This window comes from Chelonoidis abingdonii, chromosome 14, assembly GCF_003597395.2.
Source record: "Chelonoidis abingdonii isolate Lonesome George chromosome 14, CheloAbing_2.0, whole genome shotgun sequence".
In the NCBI taxonomy this organism is placed as follows: Eukaryota; Metazoa; Chordata; order Testudines; family Testudinidae; genus Chelonoidis; species Chelonoidis abingdonii.
Window position 1 is genome coordinate 2,756,623 of NC_133782.1, and position 21,695 is coordinate 2,778,317.

At 56.3% G+C, this 21,695-nt stretch overlaps 1 protein-coding gene across 1 annotated transcript; it reads right to left on the reverse strand.

Annotated features, from left to right (window-relative positions):
- Nucleotides 1–9,435: 9,435 nt before the first annotated feature.
- On the reverse strand, nt 9,436–10,744 carry ID1 (inhibitor of DNA binding 1). Its single transcript, XM_032766314.2, is given in 3 exon segments — nt 9,436–9,567; nt 10,176–10,427; nt 10,430–10,744. Coding segments are annotated over 3 exon segments (447 nt in total). The 5' UTR covers nt 10,580–10,744; the 3' UTR covers nt 9,436–9,522.
- Between the last annotated feature and the right edge of the window lie 10,951 nt (nt 10,745–21,695).

Genomic DNA, 21,695 nt, shown 5'->3' on the forward strand with positions numbered 1-21,695 from the left:
GGCCCGTGGGGAGGGTTTGACTTGGCCACACTTCTTTTTAGGGAGGCCACGCCCGCTTTTTCTTACCGCGCCCTGGAGAAGGGAATGAGCCCCACAAATCACCTTCCCCATCTGTCTGCAGCAGGTGGAGCCGGGCTGTGACCCCCCCGGCGAGGGCGAGGTGTAGCTGGTGTCGTTTGTGTTGACTGTGCCTCGTGCCCAGCTGGGGTGAACAGGCCTCGAGTGTTCCAGCAAGGGGGGAAAGTGGCCCCCGGCTCCAGGAATGTCTCACGAATGCTGAGCACTGATCACATCTCTCACTCTAATGCCAACCAGCGAGGTCACGGCCAGGTCAGGCCCTGGGCAGCACCTGTCACCAACTCAGCTGGGCCTGCCTCCCACCTGCCGTCCGTCCGTCCGTCCAGCCGCAGGGATTGTGCACAGGCAGGAGTGATGCTGAGCTAGCCAGGGGCCTTTTATCCACCTCATCAGGGACCCTGACATCAGAGCCGGGGAAGACGAGCTCTTTGCACCTGGCAGAGCAACAAAAGGGCTTGAGGAGCCATAGAGCAGCAGCGATTGTGTTGGGTTTCAAAGGGGACGGTCACACTAACCCTCTCCCTTTCATCAGCCTGCGGGAAAGAAACCAAAAGCGTCAGGCCCAGCTCCCAGATCATCCCAGGAGCCCTGAGGAAACCGGTCTCTCAGCAGCCCGTCTCGCTCGCCCTGAGCCCTCTCTGCTCAGCCCGTGTTGGGAGCCAGGGGGGCTGGCTCTGCTATTTCAGCTCCCAGCACCTCTCTTGCCCCATCGCAAAAACAGGCTGGCCTCAAACGCCTCACCCCACTCGCCTTGTGCCGGAGGAGGAAGATACCCCCCCTCTGTACTACGCTGGGATCACAGTCCCACTCTGGGATCTCTGGCCATCATAGGAACATAAGAGCGGCCAGACTGGGGCAGACCAAAGGTCCATCCAGGCCAGTATCCTGTCTTCCAACAGTGGCCAATGCCAGCTGCTCCAGAGGGAGTGAACCTAACAGGTAATGATGAAGTGATCTCTCTCCTGCCATCCAGCTCCATCCTCTGACAAACAGAGACTAGGGACACCATTGCTTACCCAGCCTGGCTAATAGCCATTTATGGACTTAACCACCATGAATTTATCCAGTTCTCTTTTAAATGCTGTGATAATCCCAGCCTTCACAACCTCCTCAGGTAAGGAGTTCCACAGGTTGATTATGCGCTGTGTGAAGAACTTCCTTTTATTTGCTTTAAACCTGCGGCCTATTAATTTCATTTGGTGGCCCTATGTTCTTATATTATGGGAATAAGTAAATAACTTTTCCTTATCCACTTTCTCCACATCACTCATATCCCCCCTTACTCTCCTCTTTTCCAGGTTGAAAAGTCCTAGCCTCTTTAATCTCTCCTCATATGGGACCCGTTCCAAACCCCTAATCATTAGAACCTCTGAACCTTTTCTAGTGCCAGTACATCTTTTTTGAGATGAGACCACATCTGTACGCAGTATTCAAGATGTGGGCGTACCATGGATTTATATAAGGGCAATAAGATATACATCCCCACCCATCATGATATTTCTGGTCACGTCCTGGCAGCCTGGGATTCAGAATAACCAGGTGGGTTGGGTCTGATGGGCAATTTTGATGCCCAGTGTGAGTTTTACCCTCCAGCTTTTCTATGACCTGCAGGGTGCAAACTGTGACTCCTTGGAACAGCTCAAGAGCATGACAGCATCTCTGGGGGAAACTGAGTCGCCTCTGCTGCATTTGCTGTGTCTTTTGCTCTCTTCAGCATTGCTAATCCTGTAGCACAAGGGCAGGCAGCAAAGCAAGGGCGATGCTGTTCAGAGGCCAGATGAGTAAAATAAAGTGACCTGAAGGAAAGGGCTGGAATTGTGTCTTCTCCCAGTTCTCCGCAGCCCCATGGCCTGTGGCACCAGCAAGGTTCAAAGCTCTTTGCAAAGGGGGGGGGGAGTGTCAATATTACAGTCCACAGTTGTCATATGGGGAAACTGAGGCACAAAGAGGGGCAGTGACTTGCCCAGGCCCACACACTAGGCCAATGGCCAAGACAGGCATGGAAGCCAGCTCTCCTGATGTCTCTCTCCATGTTCAATCCTCTGGACGCCAGCACTTCTGGAGGAGAGGCCTTTTCCTTAGAAATCAACTGTGCTCCCTGGAGGAGGAGAAAAGCCAGCGCACCCACTGCATGGGTGTCAGGGTGTGGGACTGCATCCAGGCTGAGCACCCTGGAGCTCAGTGATGGTCTTCGGCACGTCATAAATAGAGGACCCACCAGAGGGCACCATTGCACACAATTCGGCATCCCAGACGCAGACCTGACCCAGGGGCTGGTACCTTTGCTGCTCTGCTCTGGCTTCTCCCTAGCAGCCCCAGGCCTGACCAAAGCCCGGGTCGCCGTGGGGCTCAGGCAGGGCCTTGGTGTCTTCCCGCTCCCTTGCTCACAGCCACGCAGGGACGGACACTCACCCAGCAGCCAGAACCCCAGGGAATCAGGAACTCTGGCTTTACAGGGCATTGCTACAATGGTCCCGTTTGTGACAAACCTGGGACCTTTCTGCCACTTTTCACTCCTGGCGAGCACCCTCCCCTGTTGCTTGGCAGTGATTCCAGACCAAGCCTGTCCCCTTAGGCCCCACTCTAGACAAGTGTTTGCAAACACTGCCCTGGGGGCGCTCGCAACCTCCCCCAGCTGGAGTCACCGCCATATTCCTCCGCCTGCCGGCTCTGGAGATCTCCCAGCAAGGCAGGGGCTGGCCTCCAGCCTCGGGTGGCACTGTGGGGGGTGGGGAGATGCACACAGCTGCTCCAGCTACAAGCACAGGGATCTGGGCCAATGTGATCTTTTCGCCTCACCTTCCTCCTGAGCTGCAGACCCTGCAATTGCTGCTTTTGGCAGGATGACTCTGGTTGTCTCTCGAGCTCATTTATCCTCATTGCTTCCATTGTTTCCCCTGGTATCTTGTCCCATGTGTTTGTTACTCTGTGCAAGAGCCCAGCTCAGATTCCCTCGGCTCTAGGGTGGACGATGGATCTGCTGCAGCTGCTTTCTCAAGTGCCTTGAGAATCCCAGAGTCTCTAGAGTTGGCAGGCTTGGCTTCTCCTTGGGCTTCTCCTATGGGAGGTGACCGGTAGATCGTACGCTGCATTCCAGAGAGATGCTAATTGTGCTCCCGTGCAATAGCGGCATCACCCGTCGCATTCCCTATCCCTGGGATGAAAGCTGCCACCCTGGTCACTTGTGATCATTAGGTAGGAGCAGGAGTTAACCCAGATGAAATTCAACTGATCAGGGTTTTGTCTGTCTACACTGCCAGTTGACACCCTTCTTCACTTCATATCCCAAACTCTGTTAAACAGCTGCCAGGTTCCACCTGAGAGGTGGCTGCATTTCAGTGGCAAATTAAATTAACCCTATACAAAATTTGCCAAGAACTTTGGGGATCCCTTGGGACAAAAAGGGGGATATAAATTGAAGTGTTACTTAGGGTTATTAATACTCCCAATGATAAGTCATTTCCAGTGGCCTGTCCCATTCAGCGCATAGTCCCTTGCTGGGTTTCTTGATCCCTGACTAATTAGCTCACATTTCTCTTCATTGCTTGCTTGGCACCCGCAGGCTCATCAGATCCAGATAGTGTGAAAACCAGAGCTGCCTGCATAGAACAGCCAAGGGCTCAAAACTGAACCCCTCCCCCCCAATCCTCCCTCACCTACTCCTCCCCAACTACCAAGGCATCCCATGACAGCTGCCCTGTCTCTGAGTCCCTGGGCTTGCCTGGAGCTGGGAAATTGGCACGGGGTGAGCACACCGATGGAGTGACACTGCAGCAGTACAAAACAGGGCTGGGCCTGGTGTCACTTACCCTGGCAACTTCCCCCTCACACTTCTGCACCACACCTACACTTGGCTGTTGCGTTGGGGTCGCTCCATTGGTGCAAAGTGCATCTCCAACATAGACAGGGCCTTAGCACACTTGAGACATAGGTGTGTTTGCCTTTTTTTTTTTTTCATGTAATTGACCCTTCAACCTCCTGCAGCCTTCTTAATCAGGAGAGACTAACACCATCCCAGTGGCAAATCCACCACCGGAATTCCTAGTACGCCACCTGGGCCATCGAACAGCAAGGACAGGAGCTGAGAACTGCACAGAGAAAGGGGGCCAGGAGGATCTCAAGGTCCTTACAAGCTGCCCTATCGTCTCTCTCACCCCCCACCCCCAACCCCCGAAGGAGCTAGGACTGTTCAGTCCATCAGTGCCTATGAGAGGCTGCAGCTGGCCAACAAAGTGGCAACCTGCACGGGATTCCAGGCAAAGGACTCACTGCTCACTACAGCCAAGATCCTGAGCCTGCCCAGCGCATGAGGGGTTACCCAGGGCAGGCTCCACCAGGGAAGTGCTGCTGCTTCCAGGCAGCTAACACCAGGTCCCACCTCACAGCCAGCCCAAGCCTCACTCACAGTTGCTAGCATGGCCACCCTCCAGCCGCAGGATCCATGCCGCGTGGCTGCTCTGGGGCTGCAGTCTGCATGGCGCACCAACCCCCCCAGAACAAGCACCCCCTGGAATGCCAGGCGAGGCCCCACATCCCATGGGGGCGTAGCTAACCCAGCTATTCTGACCTAACGTGTGCAGGAGCTGGGCAGAGCTTCAGGGGCCTCTTGCATTGCGCTTTCCCTCCTGACCAGCCACCCCGGGCACGGTACTGCAAATCCAGCACAACCCTCGACTCATGCCATGGCGCTGAATAGCCAGGCAACGGCGCCCTTCTGGCAGGCTAGCTCAGTGCCCAGGGAGGCCGCCTGCAGGTCACGCTGTTCCTGGAAGCTTGCAAGAGACACCCACGCTGCTGGGATGTTCTCCCTTCTGTTTGGCTGAGGATTGGAGCCGGGAGAGGGGCAAGGGAGTCCACCCAGCTCTCCAGGGCTCTTGTATTAAGCCAACCCCAGAGTGGAGAAGGGGCTCCCAGGGCAAACTCCTCTCAGGAATGAATGGGATGGGTAGGGTGTGTTAGGAGGGGCTGGAGCATGCCCTCCTTCACAGACACCAGGGAAAAGGGCAAACGACTTGCAGTCCTGGGACACAATCACAGGAGCCACCCTGGATCTGGGAACAGCAACTGGCCTGCACGCTGACACCTGGGCACAGGGATCGCTCCATGCACTTGCGCTCAGGGAATAGGGTGTCCGGCATCAAACGGAGTCAAAGGCTCCCTCCTGTACCCGCACGCGCTGAGTATAGTATCCTGCACATGGAGGTGATGGGCCGTGACTCTCTCCTGTGCCCACACGCGCCGAGAACAGTATCCTACACATGGAGGAGATGGGTCGTGGCTCTCTCCTGTGCCCGCACGCACCGAGTACAGTATCCTGCACATGGAGGAGATGGCCCATGGCTCTCTCCTGTGCCCATACGCGCCGAGAACAGTATCCTGCACATGGAGGCGATGCACTGTGGCTCTCTCCTGTACCTGCACGCGCCGAGTACAGCATCCTGCACATGGAGGAGATGGCCCATGGCTCTCTCCTGTGCCGATACGCGCCGAGTACAGTATCCTGCACATGGAGGCGATGGGCCGTGGCTCTCTCCTGTGCCTGCACGCGCCGAGTACAGAATCTTGCACATGGAGGTGATTGGCCGTGGCTGTCTCCTGCACTGAGGCCCTGCGGGTCGGGTTCCCCCTAGACCCGGCTGTCCATTGGGCCTCCTTGGTTATGCCCCCTTAGTTTGGAATATCACCGAGGGAAAGTCTGTTCCATGCTAATGCTCAGTGACTAAATCAACCCTGCTGCGGCATCTGGCGCCCCGGAAGGCTTGGGTGGGGTGAGTCAGGCCCGCCGGATAGCAGAGGCCAGCGCCAGTCCCAGCTGCGGTGCCCTTTGCCTGTCCATTGCCCTTTGAGGCATCCCTGCAGCTGGGGCTGGAATTACACAACCCCCTCTGATGCAATTTCCTCCTTCTGAGCGCTTCTATTTACAACTCTGCTTATGAGGTTTTGCAACAACGTGCAGCGGAAATGCAGGCAGGCCTGGCGTTTCCAAAGCAAGCAGCACCCTGCACCCCTCATTCCCTCGCCCCTGCGAAGTCACTGCAGCATTGGCCCTTCACAAGCTCCTCCTGCTTCAGCAGGAGGCCAAGCAACTCCCCCTTCAGCTCCACGGTCACAGCAAAGGCGAGGAGCCTGCCTCCAAACGGGGCTGAACCGCTGACTCAAAGGATGACCTCGAACAAGTCACTTTTAACCGCCTTGCACTTCAGTCAACCCAGCTGGAAAATTGGGTAAGGCCTCAACCTTCCTGCAGGCCAGATGCTGCTTCTGAGCTGGGACGATTCAGATTAAAAGAAAACTCACTGCCCTTTTCCGGGCCCCTGGAAGCCAGGGGAGGGGGCTACTGCGCTTCTGTCCCTGGCCCTTGGCTGCACCGTCCCATTCAGCCACCCACCTTCCTCCCGGGAAGCGAGCTATTCTTAGAACCTTTCAAAGGGGCTGCAGGGCTAAGAAGAGAGGGCTCCAGCCTGCAGAGGAAACAACTTGTGTTACACTAGTGCTTCGAGCTGAGCTCAGGGCCTCCTGGTGCTGTGACAGCCCCTGTCCTGAAGAGTGGACTGTGGAAACAGGCAGCCAGAGGATAGGCGAAAGGACGACGCGACGCAATCAGCAACGGGAGAACTTGGACACAGAGGGATTCAGTAACCTGCCCAAAATCACACAGGAAGTTTGCACAAGACCCAGACCCCCTTCCATGCCAATGCCACCACACGAGTAGCCTGCACCCTTCTAATCATACACCCACACTTGCCTAGTGCCTCCCCTCCAAGGATCTCAAAGCACTTCACAAAGAGCAAGACATTCTGTCTTGTAACACCAGTGGGTGGCTGCTCAGATCATTGTTCCCACTTTCTAGCTAGAGAAATGGAGGCAGTGATGTGACTTCCCCAGTCACACCAGAAATCAGTGGCAGAACTCGCAACAGAATCCAGGTGTCCTTCCTCACAGCCCTGTGCCCTCACTGCTTGATCTGCCTGTTCACACTCAGCTGCCCATGGCTCCTTGGTTCTCCTGGCTAGTTACTCTACCCTATGCCTGAGGACCCTCCTTTTGTTGTCCCGTACATGCCAGTATCGCAGGGCTCATGGGCCTACAGACATAGCATGGGTCCAGGAACAGAAATCACTGTAGAAAAAAAGCATGAGGTCAGATTGTCTCCTGCTGGAACCCCCAATTCAATGGGGTCATGGAAGCATTTCTAACTAACATGCTAAAGCAGGTAAGAACCAGCCCAGGCTAAGGGGAAGCTGCTCTGTATGTTCTCAGTTGGATGTGGCTGGAAAGTGGTTAATCTATTTACTTTCCAAGCAGCAGTTGAAAAGAGGGAGTTTTGTGTGTAACGTCTCTCTCTGTGTCTCCCTCCCTGGGTTTCTTGGGCAATGCTTCTATGTTCCCAGGGCTGAGATGCAGCTGTGGGGGTGGGACGTTAGCTCCACAAGGCAGCCGTGTGTGCTAGGGAGGGGGGGCTGAGTGTTTGTCTAATAGATCTGTGCCAAAGGCAGGCCGCCTGCCTGGGAAGGGCCTGCAGCCTCAGACAGAGAGGCGCCTGTGTACACCTGGGGAAGTTCAGGTTAAATAACTGCACATTCCTTAGCACACAGCTGACTGAAACATTAACAAACGGGCAGGCTGAGCCAGGCTCCGGATGGGCTGGGAGGGAGCCAAAAGGGAAAGAACAGAGCAACTCAGGAGAGGGAACAGCCGGCTCCTCCACTGGTGGCTGTAGGGGGGTCCTGTTAAACAGTAGAAACCTCAAAGCAAAACTGTTTTACCCCCCACCCTGAGTCCAGCCAGCTCCTGGCTCCCTCTCCAGGCCTCCCTCCCAGCACCTGCAGTGGGGTTAGCACCTCAGCTTTACTTTTAATTGGGGGGAAATATAGTTTAATGGTTAAAAACCTCTTAAGACCAAATAGAAGCAGGGTGGTGGAAGTTTAGAAGACAGTGTGATGGAGGGGAGAGGGAGGATTAGCCTCTGCAGAATACAATGGAGGTGCAGCTGTTAGGGGAATTTAATTTGTGTCTCAGTCCTGGTGCATCCCACACTCCCATTTAAACCCAGTTGATACTGGAAGGGGGAAGTTATCAGTTAACAGACAAGACTGGATACAGAAGAGTACAAAGCTTCAACTAAGCTGCTATTGAGGAAGGACAGTGAATAGATGGACTGAAGTCTCCCTCCCCAAAATGGGCTGTAACCAGGCTTAGATTTCATTGGTAAATGTCACTACACACAGCATATTTCCATTAATAATCAGAGTTTATAGAGAACAAATATGTGAACTCCTGTTTGATTTAAGGCTATTTACATCCTAGATGGTGATGTGTTTTTAAAGTGTAAAGCATTAGCTTTTTGAACCTCAACAGCTGTCATTCCAGTTAACACCTCTGGTATCTCTCCCTCCCCACCATTCCCAAAACTGAGGGAACTAAGCTCAGAGAAGGTTAGAATAGACATTTTTTACCTCTGATGAAATATCAAGTTGAGTTCTGTCCACCTGGACCAGTCACCCAAACTGGCTGACCCATCACTTTCTGCCAGAGAGCCAGGAGGTTGGTACTGGCCCAACAGTCCTTACAGGAGAGATCAGCACAGCTCTGGGGAGTAACACTTTAGTCAACCCGAACCCTCCCCAGCATACCTATTACATTGCCCCTGAGAGGCATCAGTCCTGGGCAGCTGCAGAGGATTCACCTCATCTGAAAGTCCCAGAATTTCACTGCACCACCGTGCACTTCCATGACTAGATGAACCCAGGCTGTAGTTGCTCAGGGTTTCAGATTTGACTGTGAACCAGGGCTCTCACTAATGCAGGCATGTGTGACCTTTATGAAGTGATTCAGTAAACGAAACTGTTTGTACCCACTGCCCTACAATTTACTAGTGCTGGTCACAGAGCCAGGTCCAGCAAAGCACCATTTAAAGCCCTGTTTAGAAGGGCCCCATTGACTGGCAGGGGCAGAGGGGAGCCGGGGCACAGGAACTACAAAAGGAGACAGTTCTCCATAAACAATCAGCATTTGTTTAATAACAAAAACTCCAACTATTGTAGAACAATATTCTTGGTAGCATCATTGTAATATACAATACAGAGAATATTCTCAGCAATCTGAGAAGGATACAGGTTTCATTTTTTTATATAAAGTTAGAGTCTCCCATACAGAAAAGTCTCAAGAGTCTTTGATGTCGCAGCAGCAGCTGAAGAGCCAGGGCTGTTGCAAATTGCCCCAGTCCTGGTTCCTGTTCCTCCTTCCAGGATCCCAGAGGGCTCCACATGCAGGCGAACAGGAAGGCTCAGCAAAAACTCCCCATTCTCATCCCTTCCAGAGGCTTCCACAGCTCCCCCTTCAGATGGAGCTAGAGCAGGGGGACACCAGCCAGACCTCCCCCTTATGGGGAATAGAGCTACTGCTCCTCAGTCCTAGGAGTGCTCCATGCTCCCAGGCAGGCGCTCAGTGGCAGAGGATCCTGTCGCTGGCACTCACACAGGCAGCCTGCTGGAACAGAGAGGAGGCAAAAGGTAAATGACAAGTCTGGGGTCATGGTCCTGCTCAGTCTTCTGGTCACAGGGCAGCACCTCCTCTCCATCTCATGCCTTCAGGAGAAAGGCCACTGCCCATCACCACATAGAGACCTAGCCAGGGTTGCTCCAGTCCTACAACCAGGCCAGACCTTTCACAGTCACAGCCTTAGAGATATAAGGAGAGACTCTTCCCAAACCTATTAGCCTTGCCTGCGGCAGAAGGCTCCAGGGGCTGGCTGCACTGGGCCTCCCCAGGCCTGGGAGTCAGATCCTGGGAACCCATAGCAGCAAAGGCAAGTACAGCCCCTCTGTCCCCAGCCACTGCTATGGGGAAGCCCACAGCAGGCTGGTCAGGCCACTCCAAGGGAAGAGAATGACACTTCCCGACACAGGAGCAGGGCACCTCAAGGGGCGGGGGGAGGAGGCTCTGGAGCCCAGCACAGGTGTGGGGGAGCCTAGCAAACCCAGGTCAGATGGCAGGAGAGGGGAGTAGTCAGGGAAGCGGGCAGAGGAGCTCAGAGCACGAGGGCGGGGAGCAGCAGCCGGGGGAAGGGGAGAGGGGCCCCGAAGCAGCTGTCTCACCTCCGCGGCGCCGCCGGGCTCCCCGTCGGGGCCGCCCCCCAGGGGCTGGCCGCGGGCCGGCGGGTGCTGCAGCTCCAGCTGCAGGTCCCAGATGTAGTCGATGACGTGCTGCAGGATCTCCACCTTGGAGACGCGGCGGTGGCGGGGCAGGGTGGGCACCAGCGCCTGCAGCCGCGAGTAGCAGCCCTTCATGTCGTAGAGCAGCGAGGCGGCGGCGGCCGCCTGCTCCGCCTGCTCCAGCAGGGGCAGCCCCACCGCGGGGACCCGCCGCCGGCCCGCGACAGCGACACGCTCTGCTCCGAGAGGCAGCGCACGGCCTCGCCCGCGCCCCCGCCCAGCCGCACCCGCTTCAGGGGACAGCTAGGCCCGGGGGAGGCGGCGGCGGCAGCGCTGGCGACCTTCATGCTGGACTGAGAGCGGGACGACGATCCGTCGGCGGCAGGACCCTGCGAGGCGCACTGGCCTGCCCGCGGCCGCGCCGGCTACTTATAGAGTGCGGGGCCCTGGGGGCGCGGCCAGCTCCCTGCCCAAGCAGCCAATCCGAGAGGCCCTCCCTGAGGGGGCGTGGTTTCCAGCCCGCCCTCCGCCCTTCTCCCTGCCGCGCGTTCGGAGACGGTTTTAAAGGGACAGTGACGCGCAGAGACAAATGGGTCTGGGGCGGGAGGGTTTCACGTGCGTGGGGAGGGGGGTGGCGCGCAGGTGGAGGCCGCTTGAGGGCATCTGGCTGAGAAAGGGGGAGGATTAAAGGAATGTGACAAGCACTTGGAATAGCTTTTTAACGACCGTTCCGACACCGCTCCCCAACTTGTTGGCAATGTCTCCTCCCCCCCTCCCCGCAGACAAAACCAGCTGCCCCACAGGATCTACCCCGGCGGGGCAAAGAGACAGAACCCCCCCTCCCCACCACCACCACCACCCACACCCCCCCCGCATGCAACAGGCAGAAAACACTGCGGGGGCGGGCGAGGCATTGCACAGTTCTCCAGCGTAAGAACAGAAAGGCCAGAATGAGTCAGGCCCCGGCGCGCCCAGCCCAGGACCCTGCACCCCCGGCAGCACCGGGCTGGGAGCTGGCGACTCTCAGCCCCGGGAGCTGGGTGCGCGCTCCCACGCGGAGGGACTGATCGTTAACGAGTGGTTCATTGATGGTGCGCGTATTAAGCTCGGACATCCCAGGGCTGCGCTGCAGCCTCGGCAGGTTTGAACCCCGCTGGGAGGGAACAAGGCGCTTCTCAGCTCGCGGGTTCGCTGCTCCCCAGCGCCCCGGGGCTGTTGGTCCCATGGCGGGGGCACTTCACAGCCCGCTCGTTGCAGATTATCTCTGCGCCCCCGCCGCCAGCCCGGGCTCCGCAGCCCCCGCCGCAGCCGGGCTCTGTGTCTAAACAAGCTGCTCAGACCGTTAGACGCCAGGGCTGTGACGTCACCCATTCATAAAACTCTGAGCGCTGTCAGCCTGGCGCCTCGCGGGCGGTGCCCATGGCGACCACAAACAGGGAGCCGCCGCCGCCCCCAATCACCTGCAGCCTGGGCAGAGCCTGAGAACGGCCCCGGCCCGGCGGTCATTCATCACCTTGCAGGCCGGGAAGGGAGATTCCTGCACCGCCCCGTGCACCCCCATACATCAGCTTCAGGGGCTGGCGGGGGGGGCTCCTGCCGTCCCCTCCCCAGGCTTCAACTAGCTAATCACGCTGGCTCTGGCAGCACTCCCTCCGGCTTGGGTTGGCTGGGGGGTTGTTTTCTAACACGAGGAAATGAAGATTTCTTTAAATGCAAAAAATGTCAGGCACCGCGTTGCCTGGGGTTGGTTCCCTGCACTTCTGTCAGTGGTGTTCACAGCGCTTTCCAGCCCCCATCTGTTCAGCCTGATGACACTCTAGGAAGCAGAGATCATTAGTCCCACTTGACCGATGGGGAAACTGAGGCACAGAACCATTAAGGAACATGTTCAGAATGCGCAGGGCCAGGAACATGACTCACATCTCCTGATTCCCAGGCCAGTGCACTATTCAAAGACCACCCTTCTTTTTATCCTGTTATGTGTTAGAGCTGATTTTATTTGCAGCTAATCAATAGTCTAGCTTATATAGGTTTTTATACTACATTCATCACCACAGCATCTGAGCGCCTTGCAAGAGTGCATTAATTTGTGTTGTCATGTGCTTGTTCTGTCCTGTGCCCAGGGTCAGAAGTGTGTGCAGTGGGGTCTCATGTTTTGGATTTCTTTTCTTTTTTTTAATGTCTACACATATGTCTGACATGGGCCCAGGGCAGGTGCACATATGGATGTACGTTTATGGTAGAGAAGGCAGGTCAAAAACGTGCCTTGTACTTGAGGTAGAAGGGGGTGAGATTTGGGATGGTCTCATAGACTTTAAGGTCAGAAGGAACCATCGTGATCATCTAGTCTGACCTCCTGCACATCACAGACCACAGCACCTCACTCACAGCTCTGGCTGAGTTTCTGAAGGCCTCAAATCTTGATATAAAGATTTCCAAGTTACAGAGAATCCCCCATTTACTCCCTTCCCAACCCCAATATGGCGATCAACTAGACCTGGGGTATGTAGTTGAGACCTACCTGCGAGACACCTGGGAAAGGTCCTTAATTCCTGGGGAGTTTGTCCCGCTGTGTTGGGCCAGCCCCCAAGGAATCTCTGTCTCCTGCACAGAAGAGTTTTACCCTTAGTGTAATGAGTCCCACTGCGCCAGAGGAGAAAACCTGGCAAAAGCACCATCTATATCTCCTGCGTCTGACGAAGTGGGTATTCACCCACGAAAGCTCACGCTCCAAAACATCTGTTAGTCTATAAGGTGCCACAGGATTCTCTGCTGCATCTATATCTTGAACCTTTTCGCTCTTTTAGTGATACTGGACCCAGGTCACTGAGTGCCTTGACATAAGGGGCTCTATTCCTGCACAATGGGAAGAGCAAATATGCCAAATAAAAGCCACTGACGTCAGATTTTCAAGGGCCCTCAGCCCTGTCTCTACCATTCCCCCCCCCCCCACTTTTTCATGCATACATCTGGGCTTGCACAAAATCTGGACTGTGCATAAACTGCATGTACGTCCCTGTATCGGCTTGTCAGACACCGGGTGCCTGTTCCATCGGCCTGTAAAAACTGCAAGAGCAAAACTGACAAGAGTGGCCAGGGTGGCAGTGTTGCAAGATTTGGTGCTGAGAGTTCACCCTGAAAAAAAGAGGCATTTTGGATTCCCAGTTGTTTAGACTGATAGAAGCTGTTCTCGCTGCACATGCCTTCCTGGGGTTGTCTTTAGCAGACACACGCAGCATTGCCAAGGCTGTTCCTCCTACACAATGCTCTTTCGTGGGTCAAATTTTGATGCTACAAATTTTATCTTTTACATTTTTATGGCCTGACACGGAATGTGACTCAGGAGACGTTGCTCCTGTTTATTTTTTGTAGGAGGGGGATTTTCACATTATTTATTTATTTTGCAGTTGTAGATGACTCAGTGTTTTCATCTCCCTCGACTCCCCTAGCGACCTCGGTGCTAACTTTTTGCAAGATGAGGAGACAGGAGCCTGCTACTTGAGGCAGAGCTAACTTTAGGCACAAGCAGTGCAAACCACTTCATGGGGCCCTGGCTGTGTGAGGACCCTGGCTGTGTGGAACCCCTGGCCACTTGGTGGTTAGACGAGTGGCCTGTTTCCCAGCTGACTTGACCTCTTCCTTGGATAGCAGAGCCAGAGAAGGCTCATGACTCACCCCCTGCTGCAGTAGTTTGGGGCGCTGGAGGGGGTCCCTATCAGGATTACTGCAGCACCTGCTCTGGTTAAGGATCTGCCAACATTTCCATGGTTGCGCCTCATTTTCAGAGGTTTGTAACTTGGCTGGACTTTGCCTGGATTGAGGCTTGACGTCAATGGAAGGAGACTTGGACCCAATTAGGGTGCCAACCCTGAAGTTAAAGATTATGTCATGTGATGAAATCTCTAGGAATATGGCCAACCAAAACTGGCAACCCAAGACCCAATACAACAATGCTAGGAAAGCTCAGCTCTGATCCTTTCTGTCCATGTCAGTGTGGAAAGCCCCTTACCCCGCAGCGATCTCGATGGAGGAGCTGGAACCATCTGTTGGAAAGTCTGCTCCTTTTCCACAGGAGTGCAGATGGAAACAGTCACAAGAATAGAATTCACACAAAAGGAAACCGCCCCACCTAAAGACCGGTGAGGCTGTAGCTGAAATGCATGCAGAGCAGTGGCTGCTCCTTCGGGTTTTATCAGCCGCACCGTCGGTTCCTGTCCGCCTGTCCCAGAGTAGCTCTTAGCCAGCCAGCAGAGTCCCAGAATGGCAGACCGCAGAGAAGCCATGGTCCAGCCCACTCTGCCAAGGTGGGACTCTTCACAGCTGTGGGCCCGATTCTCCCCACCTGGCACCGGGTCTAGGGGCCAGGAACTGTGTGGAACAGGCAGCGTTTCACCATAATGACTCCACACGCCTCAGGGCAGGGGGGGAGCAGGTCCCATATGGAGAGCTGTGAGTGAGGGGCTGCCAATCAGTACCTGGGGGAGGGGGTGTGCCACTGTGGATAGAGCTCAGCGCTAGGAGCCTGTTCCTGATGTTAACCCTCAGTTCTGTCTGGCTTGGCCTCGCCTACTGACAAATCGTGCCAATGGAAATCAGATTAGAAACCAACCTGGGTAAATCAGGGCACCTGCTGGGTATAGACAAGGCCTGCATGTCGCCCCAAGCAATTCCTTACTCTTTGCACTCCGTGGGTGCTGCACTATGCAGGCCCAATAGCAAAGACGACGGGCCCTCCTGCGCTGCGCGTCCAGCCCCGCCGAAACACGTACATCCACTTCCCCACAAAGAGCCCTGCTAGAGCCCAGTGCACGGTACGGCCAGCGCAGCGTCGCTCTGAGAAGAGCCAGGGCAGGCGCGGGAAGTACAGGCTCAGGTGAAGCAGCAGCAAGCAAGAAGCCTGCTCAGCCCCCCCCACCCCCATCTGTGAAGAACAAATCTAGTCAGTGTCTGTCTCAGCATCTCCCGACTGGACAGTGACATCGGCCACTCACAGATGATGCCCATGTATGTGGACGCTGACATGCTGGCACATCTGCCCCCCACCTGCCACCAATACAACAATACAAGCATCACTGGGGTGGGAGGCGGTGTCTGCATCCTGCCTCTAACCTTACCCTGTGGCAGTTAGATCGCTGCTGGCGGAGCAGGGAGCCAGTGTGGCAACAGATGAAGGGTCCCATTCTGCAGCTCCAACAAACATCAGGCTGGTTTATGAGGACATCCATCATCCCACGAGAACAGAATCATGCAGCCTCTTGCATTCCCCCTAGACACACGGCCAGTCTGAGCAGCACGAACAGAGCAGGGCATCCAGGGTGCAGAAGTTGAGGGTAGCAGAGCCGAATCTGGCCATTTCTCATGATTCCTGTTCTTGGCTACATGGACCATGGGAGCCCCTTGCGGGTTCACTTGAACCATGAAAGACAATATACCAGGCTTGAAAGGTACATGGAAGGGTGCGGCAGAGTGGAGCAGGCAGCATGGCCTGGCAGTCAGAGCAGTGGGCTGGGAGTCAGGATGGCTGCGTGCTCGTTCTGCTGCTGCCACCGACTGGCTGCGTGACCTCGGGCAAGTCAGTTCATCTCTCTGCATCTCATTTTCCCCCTCTGCCCAAAGGGGACAGTGATCGCTACCGCAGAGCGAGGAGGGGCGGTATTGCAGGTGCTTTGGGTGCACTGGGTGGAAGGTGTTATAGGCAAGAAAAACCAGGAATCATTGTTTATATTGCAACAGCCCCGTGTGCACGGCATTGGACAAACACAGACCAAAAGCCGGGCCCTGCCCCAAGAGCTCCCCCTGGAAGCGTTCGTTACTATCACAGGATCCCAGCCATGGCGGCCGCCTGCGCACACACTGTACAGACCCCCATGAGCAGTGACAATGGCACGGGGAAGGCTCCCATCCATGGCGCCAAACACAGACGACACAAGAGTAGCTGAACCTATAGAAGAGCCAAGCAGAGCCCCTGTACACGATCCTGCTCCTGCAGGAGTGAAAGCACAGGAGCCCCCTCTGCAGGAACAGGCAACGGGGATGGATCACTTGGTGATTCCTTGTTCTGTTCATTCCCTCTGGGGCACCTGGCCTTGGCCACTGATGGCAGACAGGACACTGGGCTGGATGGACCCTTGGTCTGACCCAGTCTGGCCGCTCTTATGAGACAAGATGATGTCAAGGGAATGGTCAATGAATGCTGGGGACAACAACATGGGCATGGCGAGGGCTTCCTGCCAGCTGGGCCAACACTCTTGGGTGCTGCAAGAATTCCAAAGCCTCTGACACATAAGTGGAGACGGTGATTGCCTTGAAGCGGAAGCATGGCCAGGCACACAGGCTGCCCCTCCAGAAAGCTGTCAGCCCTGGCCTACACTAACTGCACTGGTGCCACATCTCACCTTTAGTTTATCCGGCGCAACACTGCATGAGGACCAGCCCCAGGAAGGGGGTGCAGTGGGTACAGTCCAGGAGTGGGCATCAGAACTCTTAGGGTTGCTGCAGACTTGCTGTGTGACCGTGGGCATGGCATTTAACCTTGCCGTGCCTCACTTTCCCCAACTGCAAAATGGGGCTATTGATATATTTACCCACTATACATGAGGTGCACAAGGCTTAAGTCATGCACTAATCAGTAATGTGTGTACCCAGCAGTCAGCGTCTCCCTGCCCTGGGAAGGGGCTCCAGAAACAGAGAGTCCGATCAATATTCTCAGCTCCCCAGCCCAGAGCAAGAGTCCATTTCCCAGGCAGCTTGAACCCACCGAGCTCATACAGTCCATCCCCAGCTCCTGCAGAAAGCTCCAGGCTCTTTCACAAGTCTCCGTCTTTCACTCTTTTCAAAAGCAACTTATATAAGGAACTGCACCCCATCCTGTCCCAAAGACACTCAGTGAAAACTGGGGGGGAGGGGGCAGTAAAGAAAAAGCCACTCCAAACTGTAGCCTCCCTCCCCCATTGCGCACGCGCGCGCGCGCACACACACGTACGTGTGTGAATATAATATTTCGGCCTCACCCCCCCCACCCCCCGCTCCAATTCCCCCTTGAATGTGTGGCCTGTAAAGCAGATGAAGCAGAGCCCAGCTGTGCAGCGGCATTGTTGGCTGCAGCAGGAAGTATTGATAGCCTCTGCAGCTGAACAAAGCCTGAAGAGGTTAGAATAGGGAGCCCCAGACAGAGCGGCTCCAGCCCAGCTCTCTCCCACAATCCCGCACTGATCTCCCATTGTTCTCCCGCTGCCCTCCGCTGGCTAAGTGGTGACCTGGACTGGACAGGCTGCCAAGACAACAGGATGTGAAAGTTAAAGGTGTTATCGCGGGAAGGTAGAGCCCAGGCGCCTTCGCACCCAAATTCCGGGGCTAGGAAATGGCTCCTTTCCTTGGGACTGGGCAGCACAGGGCTCCTTCCCGCTCCTGCAGGGGGTGTGATCACACTGCCTGAGCGGGTCAGTGACAGTCCCCCTGCGGTGGCCTCGGCCCTGCCATTCCTTCATTAACCCCCATCCTCAGGCGGCTGCGGATTAGAAAACACTGTGGCGTGTGTGGGACGCTCACTCCCACAAGTCATGCAGCAGGAATCTGCCTTCCTTGCCCCGTGCCTGACAGCAGCTCCAGCCGCCAAACCTCCCGCAATGCAGCCCCCGGGTCGATCCGGCTGGCGAGCACTGCGTGTTGATGAAGGGAGCTGTGGCTGCTTCCACAGTTGTTGGGGTAGCGCATTCAGTTGTCTTGTGAGATGAGTGGCTGCTCAGCTGGATTGCACCCCCTACTCACATGCACCCTGTGATACACCCCATGTGCCAACCCCCAGGGCTGGTGGGACCCTCCCCAAGGGAGAGGCCAGGCTCTCCTTGGAGCAGCTCTGATAGGAGGTCCCATCAAACACAATACTGCCCTAAGCAATGGCTCCAGCAGCCAGCAGAGCTTCCCCCAGCCCTCAGTGAGTGGGCACCCCGCAGCACAGCTGGGCGCTCGCTGGGGCCCTGGTGTCCATATGGGCTGTAATCAGGGGGTGCCTACCTCCCCAAACACAGCTCAGTATGTGCGTGCCTCTGTACCGCCTCCCACGCACATGTCACTGTGCCTCAGAGCCACACTCCCACCTTTGCACCCCTTGTGCTTCACTTGCACGGCTTTGCATGCATCCCCGTGACCCACATCAGAGACATGGCCCTCTCAGCCTCCCTGGCACATTTCCTGCACGCCCCCTGTGAGCGCTGAGCCCCCCAATCCACACACAGGGTTTGCTGGAGAGAGACACTGACGGGATGTGAGCAGCCTGCCCCAGCCTGCCACCTCTCTCCAGAAATGATCTGGTTTAAAATGACTCAACTTTGCAGAGCTCAGTTTGGGAAGGGACAAAAAGGTACTTAAGGGCTAATTACTGAGCGCACTAAATCCATCTCCCCTTTCTTCTCCCTGCCGCCCTGTGCAGGGACATCTGGACACAGGAGGTTTGGAATTAATCTGGCTGCTCTTGCAATTGAAAGGTGCGCTGGCTGCCTCCCTGATGGCTTCCTACCGTGGCCACGCTACTAATGCCAGTGACAGCTGTGCGTGCCACTGCCTCCTCTCATCCCCGGCCCACTGGCTGATAGGGATCGGCCAGCCTGGAGCAGGTGTGTGAGTGAAGGGCAGCAAAGCAGGCCTTGGGGGGTTGCGCTCTCCCCCCGCCGCAGGGCCTGTAGGAAAACGGGCAGCATGGCCGAGAGCCGGGGGTGGGGAAGAGAAAGTGCAGGCGTTTCCTGTGCAGCCGGGTTAGCTCAGCCCTGCAGAAGGGCTGCCTCCATCCTGGCTTCACTGCAAGGCCAGTCCCAAGCACCTGCTGCAGGCGTGGGGCAGAAGCTGTGAGTCACAGCAGCAGGGACTGCACGGCTGATTGCTGCCTGGCAGGATGGGCTGCCTGCTTGGGAGGCAGGTGAAGGACTCAGACAGGGGAGGAAGGCAGAAAAACATCTGGGCAGGGCAGAGTGTGGGGAGGGGGCAGGGTCCCTAGGGGAGGACAGTTGGGAGAGACAGGCTCCCATTTAGCTTTAATCCGCCCCCCTGGCACCTGGGCCCCCAGGCTGTGGGGAGGCCCCTGCCTGGAAGTGGATGTAGTTTTCACAGACTTGCAGTGGGCAATTGGGCCCTGTTGTCTCAGGCCAGCCCTGACTTGGGGCTGGGGTCGGGGACACACTCAGGGGCATCGGTGGCAGGGAATGCACATGATTCCACCCATTCATACAACAGCACCATCCTGGAGCAGCCGTGCCCAGCCATCTCTCACCTTGGCTGCAGCAGTGCATTCTGCATCTCCCAGTGCACCTATCCCACAGTGCACAGCTGGCCCTTTGGGTCCCTTCCAAATGCAATGAAGTACTTGGTGCCCGGGCAGGCTCCTGCCACTGAGCTGAGCAAGTCCCTCATTTCAAGCCGGTCCACCCAGCCCAACTCCATGGAGCGTTGTGCCAGCTTGTCAGGGGATCTGGATTGGCCAGCTGGCCAAACTACCCAGGTCCCTATATCCCATCCACCCTCCTGGCTCAGGCCTCTGGGGCGGCCAGGACTGCTACTGTGCACAAGCAGCAAGGGAACAGAAGATACCCCCTAGGCAGTGCTGCCCAGGCTCCTCACAAGCAGGGCTGGGGAAATCCCCCTGCTCCTGGGCTGGGCTGGCTATGGGGGATGCAGGGACCCTGGCTATTGTTCTGCTCCAAAGTCTCTTGCTCACCCGTATCAGATCGGGCCAGGCCTGCACGGCACGGCACACCAAACCCATCTGCTGCGGCTTCAGCCGAGCCTGGCTGTGGCTCTTTTCAGCTGTCTGTCTTTTTTCTCTCGCTCACACCCCCGGATTCCTAGGGCGGGTACTGCCGGCAGGGCGGCCCCACCATTCACACGGCCCAGATGCGTGCCTTGTGGGTGCCCTGTTCCCACATAGCCTCTCAAAGCAGCTAATTAGCCCCCATCTGCCAGCAGCAGCCGCAGCAGCCACCAGCGGTGGCATGTGAGGGGCTATTGAGGAGCGGGGCATTGTGTGCAGGAATGTCTTTCACTGCCTGAGCCCCGGCCTGGGGAGCAAGGCGGGCTCTGCAGCCGGGCCAGGAACAATGCCAAAAGGCCTGACTCCTCTCACCGTCCCTCCAGCCCCGCTTAGCTCTGTAGCTGGGCTTATGGCACATATTAGCCTCATGTCAAAGCTCAGGACTCTAGGGCCAAAGGGTCGAGTCGTAGCCCGCTCCCTACTAGGAATGATTTGCCTGGGCCGAACCCAGCTACCCCCAGGATCCCATTTGGCTGACGCTCACAAGTGCCCCCAGGGCATGTAGTTTGGTCACAGGACACGAGGGGCTGAAATCCCCCAGGCCAGCTCACACCCCTCCTCCCACTGCTCCATAGACCTGAGACACAGGCAGGTGAAGTGAGCCCCAGATGGGGAGCCAGGAACGTCACAGCTCTGATGCACATTCACTTGATGGCCTTGGGACAAGTCACTGTACCCCCCTGTGCCTCAGTTTCCCCATCAGTTACAAGGGGATGATAAAACTGGCTTACCTCCTGGGGTCACCATGGGGCTCCATTCTTTAATGCTTGCACAGCAGAGGGCCAGCCTCTTCACTGGGGGGCGCCCACTGAAGTCAGTGGTGTGACGTGACAATTCATCTGGCCCCCACAGTACTATCTCATCGTGGTAACTGGAAGGGGATTGCCAGTGGGAATCCAGCTGCATTTCCCCTGGCACGGGCATGGCTCAGAGGGGATCTGAGTTCGGGGGAGGATGCCAAGCTGCGGATTCTTCCACAGAATGAATGGTGGGGCCTAGATGCCACATGAGGAACCCATGCATAGATACCCCAGGGAAAAACACCTATGACTACACCCACCCCTCCGTGACCATGCCTTGATTCGATGCGAGCTGCTGGCGCTAGGCCCAGAGCTGTGGGAGGGAAGGGAAGAGCAGAAGATTTGGGCTGCAGTGCTGCTGGCTGAGGGGGCACTTCCAATGCTACGGCCAAATTCACAGCCTCCCTGGGCATGTAACCGGTGCATGCAGTCCCCATGAAACTTGCAACTGCGTATGCCTTCTGCATTGTGCAGATCTCCACCCAAACTCCGAACAAGCCAAGGGCCTGGGGGAAAGCGGGGCAGCCTGGGACCCAGCCGACAATGAACTGCAGGGAAGTGGCCAGCCCAGAGGTCATCATTGTTCTGAATTTGGAGAGGGTAAAGATCTAATGAAAGAATGGCCTTTGCTGTGTCACCCAGGGGCCCGGCCCCCGGCCCAGATACGGTGCTGCCCTGACAACCTCAACCTTTTCCAGGCCACCCACTAATCAGGGAGCTTGACTTCCCCTCTGTTGGCTGGGGGTCAGTGAATGCTGCTGTGAGTTGCCCTTGGGGGTCTGTGGAGTGAATGGCTCTGCTTCCTTTCTCACCGGGGATGAAAACCTGCTGGCTCAGTGGGCTGGGACATGAGCTGGCTGGGCT